Source organism: Enhydra lutris, unplaced genomic scaffold (assembly GCF_002288905.1).
Source record: "Enhydra lutris kenyoni isolate GAN:26980312 unplaced genomic scaffold, ASM228890v2 scaffoldscaffold2, whole genome shotgun sequence".
NCBI classification, from domain to species: domain Eukaryota; kingdom Metazoa; phylum Chordata; class Mammalia; order Carnivora; family Mustelidae; genus Enhydra; species Enhydra lutris.
The window spans coordinates 29114527-29139809 of NW_019154086.1; the positions used below are offsets into that span (position 1 = coordinate 29114527).

Consider the following 25283-nt stretch of genomic DNA (forward strand, 5'->3'; position numbering starts at 1 on the left):
TTATATCTTGATTTAAAACAAATGACCATACTAGAGTTTCACATCTTGCTTTATTTAAGTCCATGCTCATGTATTTACATATTTAATGACTGTGTTAGGATACAAACCATCTTTGTTGGATCTTTTAATACCTAAACAATGGCTGATTATTGAGATAATAACTTAGTTTTAATTCCTTAGGATCAATATCCCAAAATCAAATAGCTAGGGCAAAGACTTGATTCAATACCAGAATTCCTCTTGTAAACCAAGTGGTTGCCAACTTCAGTTACAGTGTAACACCAAGCTAATGCAGAAAAGAAAAAGCCCCAGCAGATGGATAGGCAAACAATTCCCATTTATACTAAGAAAGTTAACCCCTACATACTTTTTTTTTTAATGAAGCAATAATAATGGGTATTTATTTCCTTTTCACTGATGAGTATCTTATTCATGTTCAGATACTGCCTGTTTGTTTGCTGGCTGGCCCTCTTGCAAGTTTTAAACACACTGAGTTAGAAAAGCATATAAAATATTTAAATTTTCATCTTGCAGAATTCAGAACTGTTTAAAAAATGTTCCCATTGTTTGGGTAATAAATACAGTGACTGTCCAAACTGTTATAGTAAATTCAATAGAATACCTTAAGAATTTATTCATTAGTAGTTGGTAGGTTTTTCCACTGTAGATTAGGGATCCATGATGGTATGCTGCATCTTGAGTAACATGATGTAGTTTAGAACTTACCGTTCATGAACTAACATACTTTTAAACTCTGTTGGTAGTAACTTTGGAGTAAGGGCAAATCATCTAGCACTCCCAAGCATCTTATTTTCTCCAAAGCCTGCTGCTTACAAAACTGTCAGATTCTTAGTCTCCTAGAAGCATGTATATAGAATATTTTAAAAAATATTTTATTTGAGAGACAGAGGACACAAGCTGGGGAGAGGCAGAGGGAGAAGCAGACTCCTTGCTGAGTGAGCAGAACCTGATACAGGGCTCAATCCTAGGGTCCTAGGATAATGACCCAAGCCAAAGGCAGATGCTTAACCAACTGAGCCACTCAGGTGTCCCTAGAATATTTTATTAGACTATTTAACCTATCTCCTAATAGCATAAACTAGAAACCAGTTAGTTATATGATCCAGTTTAGGAATATGTATTTTACATAATTTATAGTCCTTTACAAATAGAAAATCAATAATACAATATGCTCAATCTACGCTGATTCAATTTAAGGAATCCTGGTTATAAATAAATTCAACAAAGTCCTTTAGATGCGATTTGTTTTGGGTTTACTGCAACACTTTTTGTTATATTGTATGTCTTGTAAATTCCAATAAGTCTGTCTGAAATCTCAAACATGTTATTTCGAAGAGAAATTATTATGAACTGGGCATTTTTTGTTTGTTCCTAAAGAGAGAAAAAAATAGAAGTATTAGTAACAAGTAAATCATAACAAACATCTAACTTACTTGAAATGTTTTTGCTGGGCAATAAATTCAACATTAGTTTGATAATTAAGATGAAGGGGAATGATAACATGTGTAATTTATGACACAGCATTTGAGAGGAATTTGGGTATTTTGGGATGCATAGTTGCCTAGAAGCTTCTAGTGGGGCGGAAAAAAAATCTAAGGAGACCAGGGATTCTAGTTGGGTTTCTGCTACTAATTTACATTACTTGTCCAAATTAGAAATATTTAGTTCAAATAAAGGATTTGGTCTCTCGGATACCACAGGACACAGTGTTAAGAGTATAGGGGAAAAGCTCAAAAGAAGTCCATAAATTCCATGTAATTCCATGTAAATAAATTCCTATAAAATTCTCAGAATGAAAACCTCTAAATGATTACTTACATATATATAAAATGCGACAATGGACACGTTTTTAAAATCAAGGGCCGCATCAATCTCATCCATGAAGTACAGAGGAGTAGGTTTGTAGTGGTGAAGAGCAAATACTAAAGCCAATGAACTAAGTGTTTTCTCTCCTCCTGAAAGATTGAAGATCTTCTTCCAACTTTTCTTAGGTGGTCGAACACTGTATTAAAATCTCTTATTAGATAACTTGCAAAAGCTAAAGATTTCATGATTTGTTTGCTTTAAAACTGGCTTCTACTATCTTTCTGGGGATCTCTAATTTGATTTTCACAGATTTAAACTTTTTTGAAGTTATTTTGTAAAAATGTTAATGGAGAACGAACACATAAGAACAGCTACCAAAATTTTAAGATTTAAACAGCAAGATAGTAAACACTTCTTGCTATTCTTCTGTTTCCAGTGCATTTTTTTTGCTTTGCAACTTTAAATCCTAATGTTAAACTGAAATGGCTCAAAAATTTAAAAAGATGAACTAGACAAATATAGTGTAAAATTAAGTATTTGCTGCTTGCCCAGAATTTATGTTGTAAATTGCCAATATGTAAACAAATTAGTACTCACCATCAAACAAAACAAGCTGGAGATCTAAACTACACACCCCACCCTTAAAAAAATACTGACAGTTTGGAGAATACGTAGAGATATGTAACAAGAGGATCCAAAACTCAGTATAATTACAAACCTGAACATGATTCCTTCAGAGAAAGGATCCAAGCTGTCTACAAGCTCCAGTTCAGCATCACCTCCCAAAGTTAGCATTTGGTAATTTTCCTTTAATTTATTTGTTATTATATAAAAACCTGCCATGAATTCATTAAGCCTTTGTTTCCGAAGATCTTCATATGCCTGTCTAAACTTATCTCTTTCACAAGTAATTTTGTCCAATTCTGCTACCCGCTGTAAATATAATTCTTCCTATGGAAAAAAAAAAAATCACAAGAAAAACATCTATTCAGTTACTCTTCTGAAATGAGAGTTAAAACTGCTAATTATACAAATTAAAATTCACAATTTAGGTTAAGGATTAAAGAATTTCTGACTAAGTCATTAACAGTTTATTCATACCTTCTTTTTATACTCTGCAATGGCACCAAGGTTTGGTTTCATTTCATGACACTGGGCTTCTAAAAGTGCAATTTGATTTGTTATAGAATCTGGGTTCTTGATTGCTTCAAGATCCTCTGGGGTTAAAACTGCAATCTCTTCAAGAGGACTGTCTTCTATGGGATGCAATGATATTTTTGAAATCTAAAATTTCAATTTAGATGAGCGTTAGGGAAGGCACAGAACTGTAATTGTTTAAAAAAAATCAAATCACTATATGACAAATTACTTCTCTATTAAATATATACTAAGGATTTATGGCAATTATTTTTCAAAGGACAAGAAGAAAAATATTACCGTGTTCCAAAACGTTCACGTAGCCTTTTGTTAAATCTCTGAATCAGCCTTGGGGTGAAAATACTGACTAGTGGAACCATTACACAGATTTTTCTATATATAAAAATTACTATATATTGTTCATTACATCCCCTATAAACCTAAGAAATGATTATCTCTGGGGATTAAGAATCACAACATCTCAAAAATACAAAATAGAAACAAGAAACACAACTCTTCCATAAAGGATCTTTAAAAGTGACATTTAACTAAATGGTAACCATCTTACCTCTTTTTGCCAATATTTTATTTTCGAATTATGTTCAGCAATGTGACCATCTATTTGTTCAAGTTTCAACTTAATACTAAGTGCATCTTTTTGAAGAGCATGTTCATTTTCTTGAATTATTTTTAGTTCTTGAAGTAGATTACGATGTTCTTTTTGGATCTCCGGTAAGGACCCCTAAAAAACAAGAACAGCTACTATGGATAATGACTTTCCCAAATGGAAAGAAAGAACAGGTATTTTTACATTACAGAGATGAAGAAATTAGCAATCTCTCCCTATGCCACTTCCATTTTAAAAGTTTATTTATGGAAAAGTTACATTACTCCTCTATTTTTTATTGTACAAATAAATGTTAGTTATAGCTACAAAAGTTTTAAGCTATTGAGTCTTTACTATGTCAAGGTACTGATGTCATATATCCAAATCTTTAAATTGCTTCCAATACCATTCACTCCCATCTCCAAGTCTTACCTCTGCAGCATTTGTGTTCTTTACGACCTCTGCTGCTTTGTCCTCAAGACTTTTTAGTTCTGCTGTTAAATCATCTACTTCTTTCTCAGTGTCTTTTATTTCTCTCTCTGTGCGAAAGACGGAGTCTTGTGCTTTTTTAAGATTTCTAAACAAGCAAAATGATACATTAAAAATGTGCTAACATGGGATATATTATCCTGCTTATGAGAGTTTACCAGAAAACTTCATGACATTGAGAGATTTTACTATCACAGATTTTAAAATTTATGATTTCTGAACCACCCTTGATATGGTTTTTATGTTATCCATACACTTCTGGGATGTTGTATATTTTATTAAACTCTGAATATAAATTAATGAAACCTAAACCATGAAGCAAAGTTGTCCGTTGTATTATTATATTATTGTCATTTTCTTATCTGATTGGAGATCCTTAAATCTCTACACTCATGAAGTGATACCTTCCAACAGATAATACCTTCCAGTTAGGGCAACGTGTGTTTCCCAAGGAGGGGAACAAGGACTTTTTTCTCCCTTAATAAAAGTTACTTCTACTTTGACCAATGTGTTTAGACAAACTTTTGCTCCTAAGAAACAAATGGCTTATTAGTGCTTTATCTACCTTTGAGCCAAAGACACTGGAGTAATTTAACTAGATAAAATTGTAACAAATTGATTATTAAGATAAAAAAGTTATTTACATTTTAACATTTTATAAACATATTTAAGCTTTATCTAGAAACACCAATACTCTAAAAATTGATTTAAAAACAAGACCTATGAATGGTTAAGACAATGGAGTAATTCAATTAACCATAAACTAAGTTACCAAGACAATTTTGCTATTCTCTTAGATCAAGATCTATTTAATAACCATCGAACTACTCTATGCCAGAGAAATAAAACAGATTTTTAGGTGCACACAAGTGGAGAATTACAGAACTATACTTTGCCAAGGCATATATCTGTTCACCACTTAAAACACACACCTTCTCCACAATGGTCATCATAAATGTTTTAGGTTTCCCTTTACTAAAGTCGTATTAGATAAAAACATGTCAGATAGGGTTAATAAGTAATAGCATGCTTTCCATGCTTTTTCAACATGGAAGCAGGAAGAAAACTGATTAGGGTTAGCATACATACTCTACCTGTCAGCAGTCTTGATTGCTACTTGGGCTTTAGTAATAGCAGAAGCACATTCATCTAATTGCTTATTTATTTTATCAAGTTTGTCTTGTTGGGCCTTGAGTTTATGGTTATTGATTTCTACGATAATATTGTGTAATCTTTTAACCTCAGCTTCTACTTTTCCAGCTCTCTCAGCCACGTTTTCATATTCTGAAATAAAAAGAAGAGCTCAATTCACGTTTCTAGGTTCACACACTATCACTTACTAGATGTAAATTTTGTCAGTCATATGACTTAACCTGATGCACGCAAAATTTTAGACATTTGGGGAAAAGTGTATCTCAAAAAAACCAGAACACACTATGTCAAAACAAATGGTATTATAACCACACATGGTTAAATTCTCTGGCTTAGCCATTGCATAAGCCACTCATTTCTTCTTCTTTTTTTAAAATTAATCAATTAATTAACCATTTAATTTGACACACAGAGATCATAAGTAGGCAGAGAGAGAGAGGGGGGAAGCAGGCCTCCCGCTGAGCAGAGAGCCCGACGCGGGGCTCGGTCCCAGGACCCCGGGATCACGACCTGAGCCAAAGGCAGAGGCTTTAACCCACTCAGCCACCCAGGCACCCCAAGCCACTCATTTCTTAATGGCTTCATGCGCTCAGGCTCTTTTCAAAAATCTTTGCAACTTTTTCTTAGGTACTTCCTTGATTATTGTTCTCAATGATTTTTACCCTCAGACTATGTGCCTATTAACTTGCCTGTGGTAAAACAACCACAACCACCACCACCACCACCACCACCACCACAAAAAAAAAAAAAAAACAACCTGTGGTTATTTTATTTTGTTAACCTAACTTAAAGTTCTCCTTCACATGTTACAACAAAGTAGGGGAGACAGGGTAACTGGCACTTTTCTCTGTGGCACAGAAAACTAAAAGTTACATTTCCCAGATTCCCTTCTACCTAGGGTTCAGACATAATTTGGAAGGCAGACATGATGAACAGGACGTGTTTCTACTGGCAAGCAGGCAGAGAGAAATTTGCATTTTCTCAGTGGCATTAGAAGTTCTGGTATGCAGTCAAAAGCTCTGTGAGTACTGTCAGGCAGTAGCACTAACGTGGACAGTGGAAATTACAGTAAGTGCAACGGGCTTCTGTTGTTGGTAGTTGCAGGATCACTATACCAGTTTGAGAGCAGACTTTGCAACTGTGTAAGAGGCAGTATAGATCATTTGATGGTTCTTTAGAATAGCTCTAGAAATGATTCTTCATTGTTCAACCTAAAATTTCCTTTAGTCATCCCTAGGATTCTGTAAACAATCCAGTGCTCTCAAACAAACGCATACACTATATAAATTCCAATTACACTAGCCAAAGTTGATTCTATTCTCCATTTTTTTTTCTCTAAGAGAGCATGCTCATATACATGGTGGGGGTTGGAGGAAGGCCACAGGGCAGCAGTAGAGCAGTGGCAGAGGGACAGAATCTCAAGCAGGTTCCACGCCCAGCACAGAGCCTGACGCAGGGCTCAATTGTACTACCCTGACATCATGACCTGAGCCAAAATCAAGAGGTGGATGTTTAACTAACTGAGCCACCCCAGCGCCCATCATGCATGAATTCTAATCACTATACAATAGAAGAAGAATGAAAGGTGACAAAATGGTGAAGAGTTCAAGCTACTGAGAATACTTACAGGGGCGCCTGGGTGGCTCAGTTGGTTGAGCTTCTACCTTCGGCTCAGGTCATGATCCCAGGGTGTGGGGATCTAGCCCCGTGTTGGGCTCCCCTTCTCCCACTCCCTTTGCCCACCGCCCCCCGACTTGTGCTTGCTCTCTCGCAAATAAAATCTTAAAAACAAAAACAAAACAAAAAACAAAACTTGCATCAAACAGTGAGCTAACTTATAGAGAGTCCCATAAAGCTTCTATAGGAGGTATATATATATATATCTGGCAGATGCCCATATGAGAACAAGATTGGATGAGGATTTAATGACTGCTTCTCCTCCACTGTCTCTTCTCTGTTCAATACGTTGGAATTCCAACAAATCTCCAAATCTTACAATTTTACCATTTCTCCTATGTTTTTGTTCTACATTGCCAGAGAATTCTTTCAGCCCATCTATTTTTTTTTTAAGCTTGAAAGCAAGCAAGTGGGGGAGAGGCAAAGGGACAGGTAGAGAATCTTGAGCAGACTCCATGTCCAGCAGGGAGCTTGATCTCATGACCCAGAGATCATGACCGGAGCCAAAATCAAGAGTTGGAAGCTTAACTGAGCCATCCAGGTACCTCTTAGCCCATCTATTGAATTTAATTCCAACACTCATTTTTTTACATTTCTGAAATCACCAGTTGGCTCCTAAAACAGTAACTTCTGCCTTTTTTTGGTTTTCTGTATCCCCCTTTTATCCTAAGGATATACACATTGAAAATATATACATTTTTAAAAATATACACATTTAAAAGTTCTATATTGCCAACCCTAGTAATCCCCCTAGTACTCTATTGAATGAATTATTTTGCTTACAGTGTCAATATTCTCTTAAGTCAAAATTCCATTAGGCTGCCTGCATGCTCTGCTCACCAGCTACTATGGGGGCTGGCAACATAATTTATACTTGGGGGATGGGTCAGAATGTTCCTGGAAAGGTTCCAACTTTTAGGACATTTTCTTCCTAGTTTTCAAGTTATCTACTATGCATTTCTTCTTCTTGTTTAAAAAATATCTATAGTAGTAGGGCACCTGGGTGGCTCAGTGGGTTAAAGCCTCTGCCTTCGGCTCAGGGTGATCTCAGGGTCCTGGGATCAAGCCCTGCATTGGGATCTCTGCTCAGCAGGGAGCATCTTCCCCCTCTCTCTGCCTACTTGGGATCTGTCAAATAAATAAAATCTTAAAAAAAAAAAAAATCTATAGTAGCATGTCTATTAGAAGTAGGAGGAAAAAAACTGGCATATATAATCCATAATTTTGAAATCATTATTCTATAACCACCTTGCTCCCTTTATTCTCTAGACATTACTTTTAAAATTTTAAATTAATATAAAATGAAATATTTAAAGATATGCTTGCAGAAATGGGTCCTTTAGAATAAACATTAACACAATCTATTGATAATATCCAGTATTTCCATGAGAAGAGCTATATATGTATATACAGCCCTTAATAAAGTCAAGGCTTCCTTTTCAAACAAGAATGAAATACAGATTCTCTGTGAAAGTGTTGTTATAAATGACACATATACATTTTTGGTCTCTCAATTGACAATTACGTACCAAGAAAGCAATCAAAAAATACTGTGGTATTTGTGGGGAAAGAGGAGCGTGGGTTAAGTTAATGTGTCCACAATAAGAAAATATAGATCCAAAAGAAATGCAAGGGAAAAAAAAACCCTGGTCACATAATACCACTTCCCTGTACATCACTCTCCAGTGGCTATTTTTCTTGGAGACCTGGCCTATACTGCCCTATATTATCTGGATTCTTCCTTTACATTAGTCATTCTGGCTTCGTGTTCCAAGAGACTCCCCATACTCTTGCCTCAGGGCCTTTGTACTTACTCCTCTATGATCTTAGAATGTTTTTTCCAAGTATCACATGGTTAGCATTCATACTTCTGTTTGGTCTCTGCTCAAGTATCTCTAATAGAGGTCCATCTAGCCACTGTGTCTGATTCCCATCCCCTGCCCTGTTAACCCGTTTTATTATCACTTAGCACCACCCAATATAAAATGTAGTATGTTTAGCTTCCTCTCTGATGTGTGAGGTTCTTAAATAGAGGGGCTTCATTTTATTCAATGCTCAATCGCCAGCATCTAAAACAAATCTGGCCATGGCCAGTACCAGATGCTGAGTATCTTAATATTAAAAATTCACACAAAAATGCAGGATCACAAAAATAAAAAAGTTAATATGGGTAACTGCTGAATATTCATTGTGCATAGTGGACATGTCTACTTAACATATTTTTACCTCTTTTTCTTTTGCAAGAAAACTGTCATATTTGGAGCCTTTGGATAATCACTATTTGTCCTCCTGGGCTCACGAACGGAACCATAACAGGGGTCTTTCTTGAGGATGTGACAAAAGGCTTACAGTGTTTGATAGAGACTCTAGCTAAAATATTTTAAGTCAGGAAGGGGTCTGTCATCATAACCCATCATGCCTTCCTCACATAATAAGATGCACATCTATGTTTGATTGAAGCAAACATGGAAAGGGAAGCAGGGCTGCTCAAGTACATAATCAGTAAATTTCAATTTCAAAGACAATTCTGGCTATAAGCCCATGAATTCCCTTTCTTGATTTATGATATTGGTGGTACACTTACATGTACACAAGAAGAAAAAGTTCTAGAAAAAAACAAAAAAAACAAACATGTTTTCTAAGTTTTCAAAGACTGTTTTTCTTCATGTGTGTACCACTTATTTCCTGCATGCTTTTGTTTAAATGATACTGTTTCCTAAATCTATAAAATAACTACTATTTTGAAGGGTAATTGTTAAAGATCATTAAAGACTATAAGTAAAGGAAGGAGAGATTCCTTTAGCTCTGGAATCAACTAGAATTTCTATGTGAGGCCTTTAGGGGAGACAATCCGATTGGAGGAGAGGACTGGAGGCTATCCTGAAGCTGCTTTTATTTATTTATTTTTAAAGATTTTATTTATTTACTTGACAGAGATCATGAGCAGGCAGAGAGGCAGGCAGAGAGAGGGGAAGGGAAACAGGCTCCCTGCTGAGCAGAGAGCCCACTACGTGGGGCTCAATCCCAGGACCCTGAGATCATGACCTGAGCCGAAGGCAGAGGCTTAACCACTGAGCCACCTAGGCGCCTCCTGAAGCTGCTTTTAGAAACCATATAAAACCAAGAAAAAGGGGTGTCTGGGTGGCTCAGTGGATTAAAGCCTCTGCCTTCGGCTCAGGTCATGATTCCAGGGTTCTGGGATCGAGCCCCACATCCGGCTCTCTGCTTGGCAGGGAGCCTGCCTGCTTCCTTCCTCCCTCTCTGCCTACTTGTGATCTCTGTCAAAGAAATAAATAAAATCTTAAAAAAAAAAAAAAAAAAAAAAAAAAGGTTATCTCTATTAAAGAATGTCATGGGGCAGAGCACCTGGGTGAATGACCAGCTCTTAGTTTCTACTTAGGCCTCTGGCTCCAAACTCAAAGCAGAGTTTGCTTACAGATTCTCTCTCCCTCTCCTCCCACCCCCAGCTCGCTTTATCTCTAAAATAAATCCATCTTAAAAAAAAAAAAAAAGAATGCCATGGGGCTTAGTAGGACCACAGAACCTCCCAAAGCCATCTCATTGTACTCCCTTAGAAATCTAGAAGAACTGCTTGCAGGAAAAGGCACTCAGATTAACAAGGAAGGGAGTAGGAAAATGCAGAGGTGCTAAACAGAGGGTCATCTTGATCCAAGGTACAGAGACCAAGAAAGGGGAGGTAACCTGGAAATGGGAATGATAGGAAAGAGGCAGTTAAAAGTCTGCTTTGGGGACACCTGGGTGTCTCAGTGGGTTAAGGGTTTGCCTTCAGCTCAGGTCACAATCCCAGTTCTGGCTTTGAATCCTGCATGGGGCTCTTTGCTCAGCAGGGAGAGCCTGCCTCTCTCTCCCTCCCCCTGGTTTGTGCTCACTCTCTTTCTCTCTCTGGGCCAAATATATTAAGTATAAGATTAAGAGCATGGGTTCTGGAATCAGACTGCCTTGGTCCTCAATTCCTCTATCACCACATGCTGTATGACCTTAGGCAAATTATATAAACGATTCTGGGGTGCCTAGGTGCGTCACTTGGTTAAGTGACTGCCTTCAGCTCAGGTCATGATCCTGGAGTCCCAGGATGGGACTTCCTGCTTGGCAGGGAGTCTGCTTCTCCCTCTGAACCCTCCCTCTTCTCATGCTCACTCTCTCTGTCAAATAAATAAATAAAATCTTAAAAGAAAAAAAAAAAAACCCCAAAAAACAAAAACCAACCATAAACCATTCGGTGCTTAAGTTTTCTTATCAAATGAATTACTTAATAGTACTTAGTTTATAACCTTTTAAGAACAAAATAATAGAAACCATGAAACAGACGTGACTTGCACAGAAATATGTGACTGCTATTTTTATTCTATAAACTGCTACATTAAACACTTCAAACATTAAAAGCTTATTTTTAACAATCTTAAAAACAAAAAAAGCACGTATGAGTAAGCATGTATCTTTAAACATACCTGTTTTGAAAACACTAACATTTTCTTCTAGTAATTTCTGCTTTTTTTTGTCAGGGGCTGTAGCAAGTACATTAGCTTCAAGTTCCTTAACTTGGACATTCAAATATTCTTCTTGCTCTGATAAACGCTACAGAAATGTTTTAACATTATGTCACTATTTTAACTAATAATATTTGCCTTAAATACTTTAAAAGAAATAAAGACACTTAAAATCTTTAAGAAAATACTAACAGTAAAAGGGCAGAAAACATGAACAATTAATATAAAACATGAAAATGGCAAACACAGGAAATTTGTAATTCATCACAAAAACGAGTTAAAATGCCATTTTTTGGGTGCAGATTAGCAAACTTAAAATATACTGAAAACTACACCTAGTGTTCAGACTTGGAAAAACAATTACCTGTATGTTACTAAAAGTTAAATGAATCAGAACCATCTTTGAGAACAATTTTACATTATACAATAATGCCTGAAACACTGTACCCATAGTGGGTAATAATTTTAGGAATCTAATCTAATAGTTGGATGAATGTATAAAGATATACCTAAAAAGGGTTATTTATTTTGAAGATTTTAAGTAATCATTAGATCCAACCTGGGGCTTGAACTCACAACCCTGAGATCAAGAGTCTCAGGCTCCACTGACCGAGCCAGCCAGGTGCACCTGACAAGTGTATTTTAAACACAGCAATATTCATGACATGGAAAAGCATTTATCAAATTGTGATACAAACGAAATGCTCAAATGCAGCTGTAAACAAAGTAAATTTACACTGGTTTGGAAAGAAAACCACAATTTACTATGAAAAGTTAGTATGACTCATTAAAAATCTATGCATATATCCATATCAACCATAAACAAACACAAAGACTAAATATTTACATTAAAAAGTTGAAGGATATACATAAAAATTAAGGGTGATAATCTGGGTATTTTCTGCAAACCACTTTTTTTTTTCCTAATAGTGGGTATGCTCTGCTTTTCATAATTAAAAAGCACTCTTCTTTGAAAAGAGAATGAACATAAAGGCTCACATAGATGTTAAAGGAAGACTCCATTAAGTATAAATGAAAGCCAAGAATAGCTGTGGTTAGAGCAAAACCGCAACAGAGCATTTATCCATTAGTACTAAGGGAAATGAAATCAAGACACAGGATTTCCATCTAGAGACCCACTCTCCTCCCTTATATTCTAAAATTATAAGCAAACAACGAAATGCTTCTGCCAATTGTTACTGAATTCCAACAGTTTTAGCTAATATTGACAAAGAGTACCTGGATGCTTGCAGTAAATTTTTCTAGTGTATTCCTCATTTCTTGTTCATTATGCCTTAACTTAACTACTGCTTCTTCCAGTTGCACTTTTTGCTCCTGGATCTGCGCTGCTTTTTGAGAATCTCTCTGCAACTGTGATTCCATCCTATTTACCTACAAAGAATACCAGAGAAATAAGTTTACTCCATGAGTCACTTCAGATTAGCAGCCAAATCAACCAATGAATGAAGAAAACTGAAACTTGTGATTTTAAAGACTAGAATAAAACCAAAAATCCAGTTCCAATTCACAATCCTAAAGCTTAGGAGATGGCTGAACTGATTTGTGCATCACATTTTAAGTGCTGTATAGTTACATATTACACCATGAAAATTTTTAAGTGGAAGCATAGCAACTATTTCAAAATATGAGAAAAACAAACAAATAAAACACACAAAAAACCCAAGATACACCTTTTTGGAAAAAGTTTGGTATCCAGGACATTGAAGTATATGTTTTTAAGGAATAAAAAAGTATAGTGTTCCAAGGGGATGATGGAACAACGGAAGTTTTTTCTAGACATTTTAACATTCTCATATACTTCTGGTCATGTTAAAATATTCTGAAATAAAATTTGAAAATATGTATCAGAAGCCTTTGCTATACTTAAATTTTTTTGAAATAGAAAAAACAATTACACACTGCAACAATAATTATATGTGGAAAAACATTAAATGTCAAATGATGAGTGGTTAAATTATGAAATATCCATATGACAAATGTAATACTAGAAAGATACATATGTGGAGCATATATTTTCTAATTAACATGTTTTATTTTTAGAGCTTTAGAGGGTTTTATATTTTAAAAAATTCCCAAAGCTTATGTCATTTATACAAAATTCAATCTGTTAACTTAAAATTTGAGTATGCTTAGGCTGAATTTTATAGTATGTATGTTACATATCAATAAGCTTAAAGGTCTGACTATAATTTTATATATGCTGACCTCTTCTTCTGAGATTTCGACAACAACTGATGAACCCATCCTTCCTTTCATTACTTTGCTTCCACCACCAGTCATTGTACCTATAGAACAGAAGACAGACTTAGTTATCTCCCCCAACAAGATTAAATAAACTCAATGCCAGGAAAAAAAAATGTTTATTACCTGACTGTTCTATGATTTGCCCCTGTAATGTCACCACTCTCCATCTTCTATCTTTTTGATATGCTACTCTTGTGGCTTGGTCTAAATTGTCAGCAACTAAGGTATCCCGTAAAGCAAAGTAAAAAGCCTGGCGAATTTTCTCATCTTTTACTTTTACTAAATCAAATAACCGAGGAGTATTTTCAGGAGTTTGAATTTTGGTCATTTTATTTGCCCACACGGTCATCTAAAAGTTAAAAAAAAAAAAAGTATCATTTCAGGTATCATTTATGTAAATAATATACATACATGTGTATCAGGTAAGATCATGTACACAAGGTTCTGAATATCTGCATAACTGAGTATTATTCTACTATTATTGGAAAAGAGTTACTGTAAATTCTATTCACAGATGATATATAAAATCTTATGGAATATACACACACGAAACTACTAAACCTAGTATTTCAGCAAATCAATATACAAAAATTAATTGTATTTCTATACACCAGTAATGAATAACCTAAAAATGAGATTAAAAAATTCCATTTATAAGGTCATATTAAACAAGAGAGAAAACCTCCAAAACAGGAATTTAACAAAAGAAACAAAGAAAAACTGTATAGTAAAGGCTATAAAATATTATGGTATAGGTTCAGTCCTAAAAAAAATGGAAGACATCCCCAGTTCCTGGACTAAGGTTTAAAATTATTAAGATGGCAATACTACGCAAATTGATCTACAGATTCAATGCAACCTGCATCAAAATCCCAGTTACCTTCTCCTCCCCCACCCTGAAACTGACAAAATCATATGGAAATTACAGGGACTCAGAATAGCCAAAACAATCTTGATATCAAAGAACAAAATTCGGGGTGCCTGGGAGGCTCAGTCAGTTAAGAATCCGACTCTTGATATCAGAGTTGTGAGTTCTAGCCTTGCACTGGGCTCCACGCTGGAGGTGGAGCCTACTTAAGAAAGAAACAAAGGGGTGCCTGGGTGGCTCAGTTGGTTGAGTGACTGCCTTCCGCTCAGGTCATGATCCCAGATCATGTCCCACATCAGGCTCCCAGCTCCGTGGGGAGTCTGCTTCTCCCTCTGACCTCCCCTCTCATGCTCTCTCTCTCTCAAATAAATAAAATCTTAAAAAAAAAAAAAAAAAAAAAACCACACAAAACAAAGGAACAAAATTAGAGGACTCCCGATTTCAAACTTTTTTACAAAACTATAGTAATTAAGACAGTGTGGTCTTAATGCAAGGACAGACTTACAGATAAATGAAGAGTCCAAAAATAAACCCTTACATTTATGGTCAGTAGATTTTTGACAAGGATGTCAAGTAAATTCAATGGGGAAAGAATAGTCTTTCCAACAAATGGTGCTGGAACAACTGGACATCCACATACAAGAGTAGAGTTAGACCCTTTAACACAGTATTATAAAATTAACATGGATAAAAAACCTAAATGTAAAAACTAAAGCTACAAAACTCACAGAAGAAAACAGAAGGTCAACCACCATGCCTTTGGATTATGTAGTAGTTTTAGATATGACACACAAAACACAAGAAACCATATTAAAAATTTATCAAAATTTGGGGTGCCTGGGTGGCTCAGTGGGTTAATGCCTCTGCCTTCAGCTCAGGTCATGATCTCAGGGTCCTGGGATCGAACCCCACATCGGGCTCTCTGCTCAGCAGGGAGCCTGCTTCCCTTCTGCCTGCCTCTCTGCCTACTTGTGATCTCTGTCAAATAAATACATAAAATCTTAAAAAAAAATTTATCAAAATTTTTAAAAACTATAATTCAGAAGAAACCATCAAGAAAGTGAAGACAACCTACAGAATGGGAGAAAAGCTTTGCAAATCACACATCTGACAAGAGATTTGGACCCAAAATACAGAAAAAAGACTCTTACAACTTAGTAAGACAAATATACCAGTGAACAAATGGGCAAAGGATCTGAATCGTTCCCCAAAGAAGATAAATAAGCACATGAAAAAATAATAAGCACATGAAAAATTACTCAACATTAAGCAATCAGGAAATGCAAATCAAAACCACAAAGAGAGGGGTGACTGGGTGGCGCAGTCAGTTAAGTGTTCAATTCTTGCTCTCAGTTCAGGTTTTGATCTCCGAGTCAGGAGTTCAAGCCCCATGTTTGGGCTTCACACAGAGTATAGAGACTATTAAATAAACTGAAAGCTTTATACATTATGGGTAGTACATGGTACAGCAGCAGTGGGAAAATCTGTCAGTTCCTCAAAAAGTTAAACAGTTAACAACCCAGCAATTCTAATCCTAGGTATTTACCAAAGAGAGCTAACAACATGGGTCTGCACAAAAATCTGCATATGAACGTTCATGGCAACATTACCCATACAGTCAAAACATGGAAAAAACACAAATGTTCATCATTGATGAATGGATAAACAAAAGGTGGCACATCCACAGACTAGAACAGCTTGGCAATAAAAAGGAACGAACTGTTGATGTATCCTACAACATGGATAAATTTTGAAAACCTAAACTAAACCACACACAAAAACCTATATATTGAATGATTCCATTTATACAAAACGCCCAGAACAGGTAAATAAAAAAGCAGATTTTAAGTTTTGGGGGTGGGTAACTATGAATGAGTAGTTTTTTTTTTTGGAGAGAGGAAAATATCCTGGAATTAGTGGTCATGGTTTAACAACCTTGTAAGTATACGAAAACCAACTGAACTCTATACTTTAAATTGGTAAATTTTATGATATGTGAATTTTATCTCCATAAAACGTTTTTGGTTTTGTTTTTTTTTAAAGTAGTTACTGACAATGGAAGTTAAAAAGAGCTACCAGTCACTCTAATATTGGAATATATATTCCTTCAGGGGAGGCATTACAAGGTTTTTTCCTATAACCATATGTCCCTAGGGCCTAAAATAATCCTCAAAACATATCAGGTGTTCACTAAATAACTATAAAGAAAACTAGGGTTCAAAAACCAAAAAGTAGTTTTCACTTTAAAATTAAATTACAGGTAATTATAGGTAGCTTATTATGAATACCCACCTTATCCAAACCTATAAAGGTTGCAACTCCAATATTTTGTCTTTTAAGGAAGTTCACACAATCCTGGGCTGTATCAATAGAATCAACAACAATGTAGTCTAATGCATGACAACAGGAGGAAATAGCAACATCATATTTTTCATCAATTGCTCCTAAATCCCCCTAATAATTAAAAGGAAGGGAAAAAAAATCAATGCATAATCAGTAAGAAATTAGGCACAGGATCATCACAATTTCTACAGACCTTTCATTACTTTTAGTTGAAAAACTACTTATGTATGGTATAAATAATATAAAAAGGATACACAATGAAATATATGTGTTCTTCTCAACCTTCCCCTTCTGCAAAATCAATGATTAGTTTTTAATGTACCTTCAAAAAAATTTAGATATGCAGAATTTGAATTTTTAATGAACACAAATGAGAAGAACTGTTTATTGCATGAAAATAATGTGAAGATTTTAAAATCTTTCAACCTTAAAAGTACTATGGTATAAGCAAAATAAATTCTAAAATTCTAAAAATCTAAAAATTAAAAATAAAAATTTTAATTACTGAAAGCCAGCTAAGATTATTTAAGTCCTGATGAAACACATTTGTCTACATATCTATTAATCAGCCATTAAGCAGCATCCACAGACTAGATTTTTCCATGAGAGCAAAAGAATAGAATCAGATTATCTCCCAACAAAATAAGGTGGAAGTCATCTGACATAAAGACATAGAAGTAACCACGGTGGGTAATTTTCATTTGCCCTCATCAATCATTCTTTTTCTGCTTCCTTCTCTGCGAGGTTGACTCAGGAACTGCACTAACTGGTACCCTTAGTTCTCTAGCTTTAGAGAATGTGAGGTTATCAGCTCGAGATGGCATGGTAGAGATGAAAGGGAATGAAGTATTTCCCCCTTTCCCTCCTGTCAGCCTCTAGCCATGACTATAGTTCCTTCCCTCTTCAAGTTCAGGGGCAGTAATGGTCTCCACTACTGCTAGTCTTGGGTTTCTATTACCCCTTGTTGATTTCCCTACATTCTAGCCACAACCTTCAGTAAAATGGTATAAAACACAAAATTTATCAAATTCTTGTTTTTTTAAAAAAAGAATGAAGTGGTTTTGTTAAATTTCCTTATCACAACCACCTAGTTTTTTCCTTGGTTAAGAAAATGATAGTTATCTGAAACTAAAAAAGAAAACTTACTTTTAATCCATACCCATAACCCATGAGATAATCCATACTACAAAGAATTTTATCAAGCCTGAAGAGCAAAGTGTTTAAAAATCAATGTCTTTTAAAACTAAAATAAATGTTATTTCATGTACAATAACTTAGTATTACAGTTCTTTAAGTCAAAGGAAGAAAATTATTTATAATGTCTTTAAGAAAAATATATAGTCATTGCCAAATAAATCTACTTTACCAATCTTCCATATATTCCTGGAATCCTGCCAGATTTCTTTTCTTGAATTATTGCATCAAGGACTTTCCCCCTACTTCGATTCATTGCTAAGGAACTCTTTGCTTCTTCAACTTTTTGAAAGAGATCACGAACCAAACTTTTTAATTTTATTTCTTCTTGTGTAAGTTTTTGAAGTTCTTTTTCTTTCTAAAAGTGTAAAGTGAAGAAAATGAATCCTAGAAGCATATGCCCAACCATAGCACAGAATTAGCTGCAATGCCTCATAAAAAAAAGGAAAGACCAATAATAAACACTTGAACCAGAACTAAACTTCCATCTTGCAACCGTGGAGGCTAGGTTTGAAAATATGGATGAGTTTTCTATTTTAAAGGAACATAAAATTATTTGAGTCAATAATAAGGAACATAAGTGTAGTATGGTTCTGGTAGTACACTGACTGACAGAATGAGTTGAGCTATGGCTATGGAAATCCCAGCTTGGCACCACATAGCTAGGCAAAAGTGTGTCTTAATTCTTTAACATTTTAAAAAATGATTTTATATATTTGAGAGTGAGAGAGAAACCATGAGAAAGGGGAGGGTCAGAGGGAGAGGCAGACTCCCTGCTGAGCAGACAGCCCAATGTGGGACTCAGTCCTGGAATTCCAGGATCATGACCTGAGCTGAAGGCAGACTTAACCGACTGAGCCACCCAGGTACCCCAGTGTATCTTAATTCTTAATGTCCACACTAATTAAAAATGGACCTTGGTACAGGACCCAGAAAACAGGTTAGTGGACAGGACTATGGTTATACTGTGCTTTGCATTCTAAATAATGACAGATATTTATATTTATTATACATGTATTTTTTTTCTTTTTTAAACCATAGCCCTTTTAAAAAAGCTTATTTTAGAGAGGGAGAACATGTTCCCATGAATGGTGGGGTCGGGGGGGGGGGGGGGGGGACAGAGGGAGAGAATCTTCAAGCAGACTGCCTGCTGAGTGTGGATCTCCCCCCTCCCACTTGGGGTTCTATGCCATGATCCATGAGATCACAACTGAGATGAAACCAAGAGTTGGATGCCCAACTGACTGAGCCGACCCAACTGCCCCCAAAATGCAGTTTTGAAAGGGAACATGGTAAATGAATAGTACTGCTATACAAAAATGTCAGGCTGCCAACAAGATGAACCATACACATGGATACAAAACCCCAAACTCTATTTCTCAATCTCTTAAGTTAGAGCAGCCACTTTTTTCCTGATATTCTCCCTATCTCCCGGCTTTAAAATATTACCACGATTATTAGTCATGGTATCAAGTAAAAGCTCAAGTTACAAATATAATTTATGCCCAAATAAAATGAATCACCAACAAGACAGAAGTGGTCACTGGATATAATTTTACATTTTAATTCTAACTGGCCATGAAATTCCCTGATGACCAAATGGTGTACATTTACTAAAATAAAAAGGTTTTCAGTATAATTTAACTTCAAACAGCATTTTCTATTGCCATCTTACCCAATGAGGGTCTCCAAATTAAAGCTGTGAAATTCCTTAGAGACCTAATTCACTCAAGGATAAGGAGGGGAACCTAATAAAGAGCTAAGTTAGATATCTTAATTTGTTTAAAACAGTATGCAGTCCCAACAATGACAACAAAACTATATCCTTAAGTTCAAAATCAGAAGAAATATACTAAAATATATGTAAGAATGAATATAGAAACCATCTATTTAGGTTTTTCATTTACCCCTGCATAAGTTGTCTACATTTAGATGTAGGGAAACACAAACTTCCTTTTATTTATGTGGGAAATAATGGTGGCAGTGGCAGTGTTATCTACTGTTTGACACTTCTGGGGAGAATATAGTTCCTTGATAGACTCAATTCACAACTAACTCCATTCTTTTGGGGAAGATTACACTAAATGAAAAAGGTAAATCTAAATGTATCAGTCACTTCAGATGTTTAAATTAGGAAAAATATATATAATGTATGAATTGATAACAAGGGTTGATAAATATTTCAGATGAAATACAGAAGCGAAGATTTACCTCCTTTAATTCCAGTTCAGACTGAGGGAGTCTTGCTTCTATTTCTCTGATTGCAGCTTTCCTCTCTTTGAGAGTCTCAGAAGCTGTAATTAGAGCTTCCTTGGCCTTACTTAATTGAGACACTGCAGTATTATGACGACTGAGATAGATATCAAGTTCTGATTGGGCAACATCCATCTTTGAACGTGCTTCATTTACCAATTTGCTGAAACCCATAAGTTCTTTCTCTCGACTCTGTTAAAATATGATGGACTCCATTAAATCTGAAATACATTTTCAAAGCTAAGCTGAAATGGAAACCATACATGTTGACTTCGCCTTTAGAGAGTCTATAAACATAATACAAAAAAATAATTTTTACAATTGGAATTAGACTAGTAGTTTTTGCCTAGTGGCCAATGTTCACTATACATAAAGTCTCTTCCCAACTAATTTCACAAGGGCTTAATGGACTAGATGTAAATATGCTCATTTTGGAGATTAAAACAACAAAACAAGAGTGGTCCAAAGAAAAACCCAAGTCTAAACTCTAGATCCATGGTCTTTCTACACTACTTTATCTGAAATGGTAAGGTATAAGGACTATTGAGCAGAAAGTTTCCTCAAGTATATTTATATTGAGAATCTTTGTAAATTTTAGAGGGTAGGCAGGGTAATCCTCAATACCAGTTATTTGACAAGTGAGCAGAAATTATGGGCTACTATAGTTGACTGTGTAGAAATCTATATATTAGAATAATGGCAAATGAAAGGCCCTAAAAGCTCAATCCTTCCCTTTCACACATAAGGGAATAGGCCCACGACCAGGGGTTATGTGCAAAGTCATCAGATCATCAGTTTAAATGTTTGATGGTGAAAATCATGAACACTAACATATACACACACTGCTCATGATGTTCTAGGCCTATTCTGAATGTTATGTATGAATTCTCTAACATAATGATTTTATGAGGTACTATCAATGCTCATTTTGAGGAAAATGAGGTCAGTTTAAATACTTTGCTCCAAGTCGTACAATCAGTCTTAAATGGTAGAACCTCTGTTTTCAGCTACTATATTATGTTGAGAAATGAAGAAACTTGGATGTATGTCCTGGCTTTGTCATTAACCCAGGGTGCCAAGACACAGAGAAATACTCAATATGCACTAGATGAGCAAATGTGAAAATCTGTATCCATAACGTATCATAAAAGCTATTGCATTATCTATTGCCATTTTAACACTTGGGCATCCTACTTGTAAAAGTTTGTAGTGCAGCATTAGAACACGCCTCTATTCTAAAACAGAATCTACTAAATCTTTAATTAAAAAAAAAAACAACACAAAATCCAAGAAAACTTTACAGAGATATATAAAGTTTGTACATAAGTCTATAACTTATGTATGTAAGCCTTACATATCTATATGAATTTACTTATATAACGTAAGTCAATTCAACTCAATTACTAATTTCTACTCAGTTTTGTCAAAGGTTGTGAATATAAACAAAGATAGCTAAACTCTGTGCTTTATACTCTTGTTGGGCAGATAAGATACCAATATGACCACCTCACTCTCATTAATAAGGTGCAAAATAGCCAACGTTTATTATTTCTAGGTACTTTATGTGAGAATATGTACATTTTATTTTCACTAAGATTCACAAGATGGTATTTTCTTCCATTCTGAGAAGAGCACTTGGGAGACATAACCCATGCAAGATCAGAGATAATAAATGAATGAAGTAGGATTTCAACCAAGAACTGACTCAAGAGCCATGGTTTTAAACTATTATGCAAGAGTTACAGGACAAAAAAAAAGGTAAGTATCAACCTGTGGTTAGTGTGTTTCCATATTTTTATAGGTATTAACCTATTAAATTATTTTCTTGATAACTTAAAAGAAAAAGACTATCTGACGAAATTAACAAACTTAAAAGAATGACATATAATAACATAGTATTTGACATCACACATTTCTTGCCATCACCATAAATACTCATTTAGTTAACTTTTTTAAAAATGGGAAAGTAGAAAACAAAAAGGGAAAAGAGTCTAGGCTGTTTTTAGAAACATTAGATATTAGAAGTCCAAAATTATTCCAGCAGTTCAGTTTTTATTATTATGCAAAAACATTAAGTTAAAAAAAAGTCACCAAAATAAATACCAACTGATAAAGAATCTTACCTCTTTTTCCTTCTGAAGCCCCTGTGTTTCCTGTTTAAGGCTATCCATAACTTCTTTTAATTTGTCTTCTTCTTTCTCTTTTTCCTTCTCTAGAGCACTGTTTCGAGCTGTTGTTTCAGTTATGATCTTTTCACTCTTGGCAGGTATACTTTTAAATTCTTCAACCTAAGATGGTAAAATAAACTTATTGGAGCATATGCCTTTAGACTAATATCATCAATATTTGACTTATTTAAAACTATTTCTCAGGGTCCTCTAAGTCTTTGTGGTTTCCTCTGTAAATCAGACTTGAATTAGTTAGCTTTAGCAAATACTTTAACCATTTATTGCATTTCTGTGCTCTCAGTTTAATAGAAAAGCTAATTCTATGAATTCCTCATTTGTTAAGGAAGAAAATCCTCCCTAGCTGGCCATCAGGTCTTTCTTCCTTCGGCTCCATTTTCAGGCTGTAACTACCCTTTTTCACCAATTAATACACTCAGACTATATGGAATTCCCAGACTGTCCCTCACAAAATATTGCAATTTACCACAGACTACTTTTATACCCTTGGCCTCCCTGAAATCTTAAAATCTTTCATGATACCCTTCCAAAGTTACCATGTAGGACTAATACCTTATTCCATTAATACCTTTTGGTAATAACCATTTACTGACATATGACCAAAAGCTAATACTTCTCTAAGTTACAACTGGCTTAGTTGTAATTTAAGGGTTACTCTCAAATCCATGTTTTTGTTTATCCTGATTACCCAGTAGCAGTTCAGTATTTCCCAAAATGATAACCCTCAAACAGTGATTCACCCAAGAGTTATTCTCATGCTGAGCATAAAATATTTTGTAAACAAATTTATTTGGAAAAATACAAATACAACTGATTATTAGGGACTCCTAGGAAACTGCTTCAAACTTCATTGTTTTTAAAGTCTTAGAACAGCTACTCAGCTCCTTGTAGATTTTGAGCTTTCCCTTTTCTTCTTTTCAAGAGGGAATGCTTACTCTGATTTTCTCAACTTGATTTTTGTTGGAGGCAGGTAATATTTTTAGAAGTCCAAAATATATAACAAAAACATCTCTTTAAACCGTTACCCTAAGAAAAAGAAAACCATTTTGTGACCAAACAGAACTGCTATTTTGGTAACTATTTCCCTAATAGTGTATGCCACAGAAAAAAAAGCTCTAAAACTCAAAGCCAATGAATGCTATGATTTACTTTTAGAGAAAAAAAATCCTGAAACAGTTATTATTCAGAATCCCAACTCATTTTCTTAAAAATAAGGACTGGTACATCTATGAAAAATATTGAAAATTAGATCTGATATTCAGATTCTTTGAAAACCTACCTTTTCTTTGTCTTTCTGAAGTTGTTTCTCCAGTTTCTTGGCTTTACTTGAAGCATGTTTTAATTTTTCCTGAACTTGAACATCTTCCAAATCCAGCTGTGTAAATTTTTCTTTGTTTTCTTCAATAAATTTTGTTATTTTATTCAGTTTCCTAGCAAGGAAAGAGAATTAGGTCACTATTTTGGATATTCATTTAAAGCCATGTTATATGCTCTGCTGAGACACTGCTACTGTAAACATGTCCAGACTCATACGAGGTGGAAGATTCTATAGCAATCCATTTTCAAACTGCACTTCCCACTAAATTTGAGCCATTAAGATGTGATTATGAGAGCTGCTTTGCCCTTCTAAGCTAGATAGGAAATACATTTTCCAGTGACTATGTCAAGGTATAGAAAGAGTTAACCATAAACTTAAGTGAAGTTCATTTTAAAGGAAAAAAAAAATCACATGGGTAAGAGATACTGGTGTTACCAAATACCAACAGAGAAAGATCATGATAAAACTTAAAAAAAAAAAAATCTATCTACAGTAACCTTATTCTACCTCAACTAGATTAGTGGACTGTTTATTCTTCAGACAACTAACGTGTCAGATGAAATGCTTGTTTTTGCTGTGATGGTTTGAGTTGTGTTCTGCCACTAGGGGGCAGCATCCTCTGCTATTTTAATACCAGTGCTGGACATTCAATTTGTAATAATCAATTGGATGCAAGGCAATTAAGTTTATTTTCTGTTTGGAAAAGGAAACCATTTTATATGCTGGCAAAAGCATTACACTTATGTGCTGGCAGTAAGATTATGTATGAACACACACTTAAAAACAAGAATTCAACCCAAATACTTTTAACATTTTCCAAAAGATTATTACTTCTCTACATCTTTTACAGCTTTATTCTTAGCTTTCATTTCATTTGACAGTATACTGCTCTTCTCATTAATTTCTCTGGTATCTTCATGAATTTTTTCCTTTTGAGTTTCCATTTCAGCAATTCGTTTTTGCAGATCGTAACTGGAAAGAAAAAAAAAAAAATCAGAGAACCTAAAATGCCATTTCTAAAATTGTGTAACTACTTCTGATAAAACCAGTTGTTTTTAAAGTATTCTTTTTTTTTTTTTTTTAAAGATTTTATTTGAAGGAGAGAGAGAGAGAAAAAAAATGAGCGGGGGGAGGGGAAGACTCCCTACTGAGCAGGGAGCCTAACGTGGGCCTCCATCCCAGGTCCCTGGGATCAGGACATGAGCAGAAGGCAGACACTTATCTGACTGAGCCACCCAAGCACCCTGTGTCTAAAGTATTCTTACCTGCAGTCAATTTACCATTACTTAGGGCTAGGGGAGGGGGAGAGACAGGGAGCACTGGAGGATAGACCTGAGGGTCAAAGCTAGAATTAAGGACAAAATAGGTTCCATATAGACACAATTAGGCTGGCTATTACATGAAATATATTATATAATATTATACTATAATATATATATTATATATATTATTATGAATT

General features: G+C 35.1%; 1 protein-coding gene across 4 annotated transcripts in view; it reads right to left on the reverse strand.

The window, feature by feature from the left end:
* Positions 1-31: 31 nt before the first annotated feature.
* LOC111149820 (structural maintenance of chromosomes 4) overlaps positions 32-25283 on the reverse strand; it is a 40331-nt gene continuing 15079 nt past the window's right edge. For 3 of the 4 annotated variants that reach the window (XM_022507134.1, XM_022507115.1, XM_022507121.1), the window contains 17 exons: positions 24656-24796; positions 23786-23936; positions 22444-22608; positions 20279-20512; positions 18240-18425; positions 16823-16984; positions 13786-14011; positions 13624-13703; positions 12637-12789; positions 11359-11485; positions 5155-5344; positions 4004-4148; positions 3533-3706; positions 2929-3111; positions 2546-2778; positions 1840-2023; positions 1054-1392 (listed from right to left, as the gene is read on the reverse strand). In XM_022507134.1, coding sequence (XP_022362842.1) covers positions 1240-1392; positions 1840-2023; positions 2546-2778; positions 2929-3111; positions 3533-3706; positions 4004-4148; positions 5155-5344; positions 11359-11485; positions 12637-12789; positions 13624-13703; positions 13786-14011; positions 16823-16984; positions 18240-18425; positions 20279-20512; positions 22444-22608; positions 23786-23936; positions 24656-24796 — 2887 coding nt within the window. In that variant the 3' untranslated portion in view covers positions 1054-1239. Of the gene's footprint in view, positions 1393-1839; positions 2024-2545; positions 2779-2928; positions 3112-3532; positions 3707-4003; positions 4149-5154; positions 5345-11358; positions 11486-12636; positions 12790-13623; positions 13704-13785; positions 14012-16822; positions 16985-18239; positions 18426-20278; positions 20513-22443; positions 22609-23785; positions 23937-24655; positions 24797-25283 lie in introns of all 4 variants that reach the window. The other variant, XM_022507128.1, reaches the window with a different exon arrangement.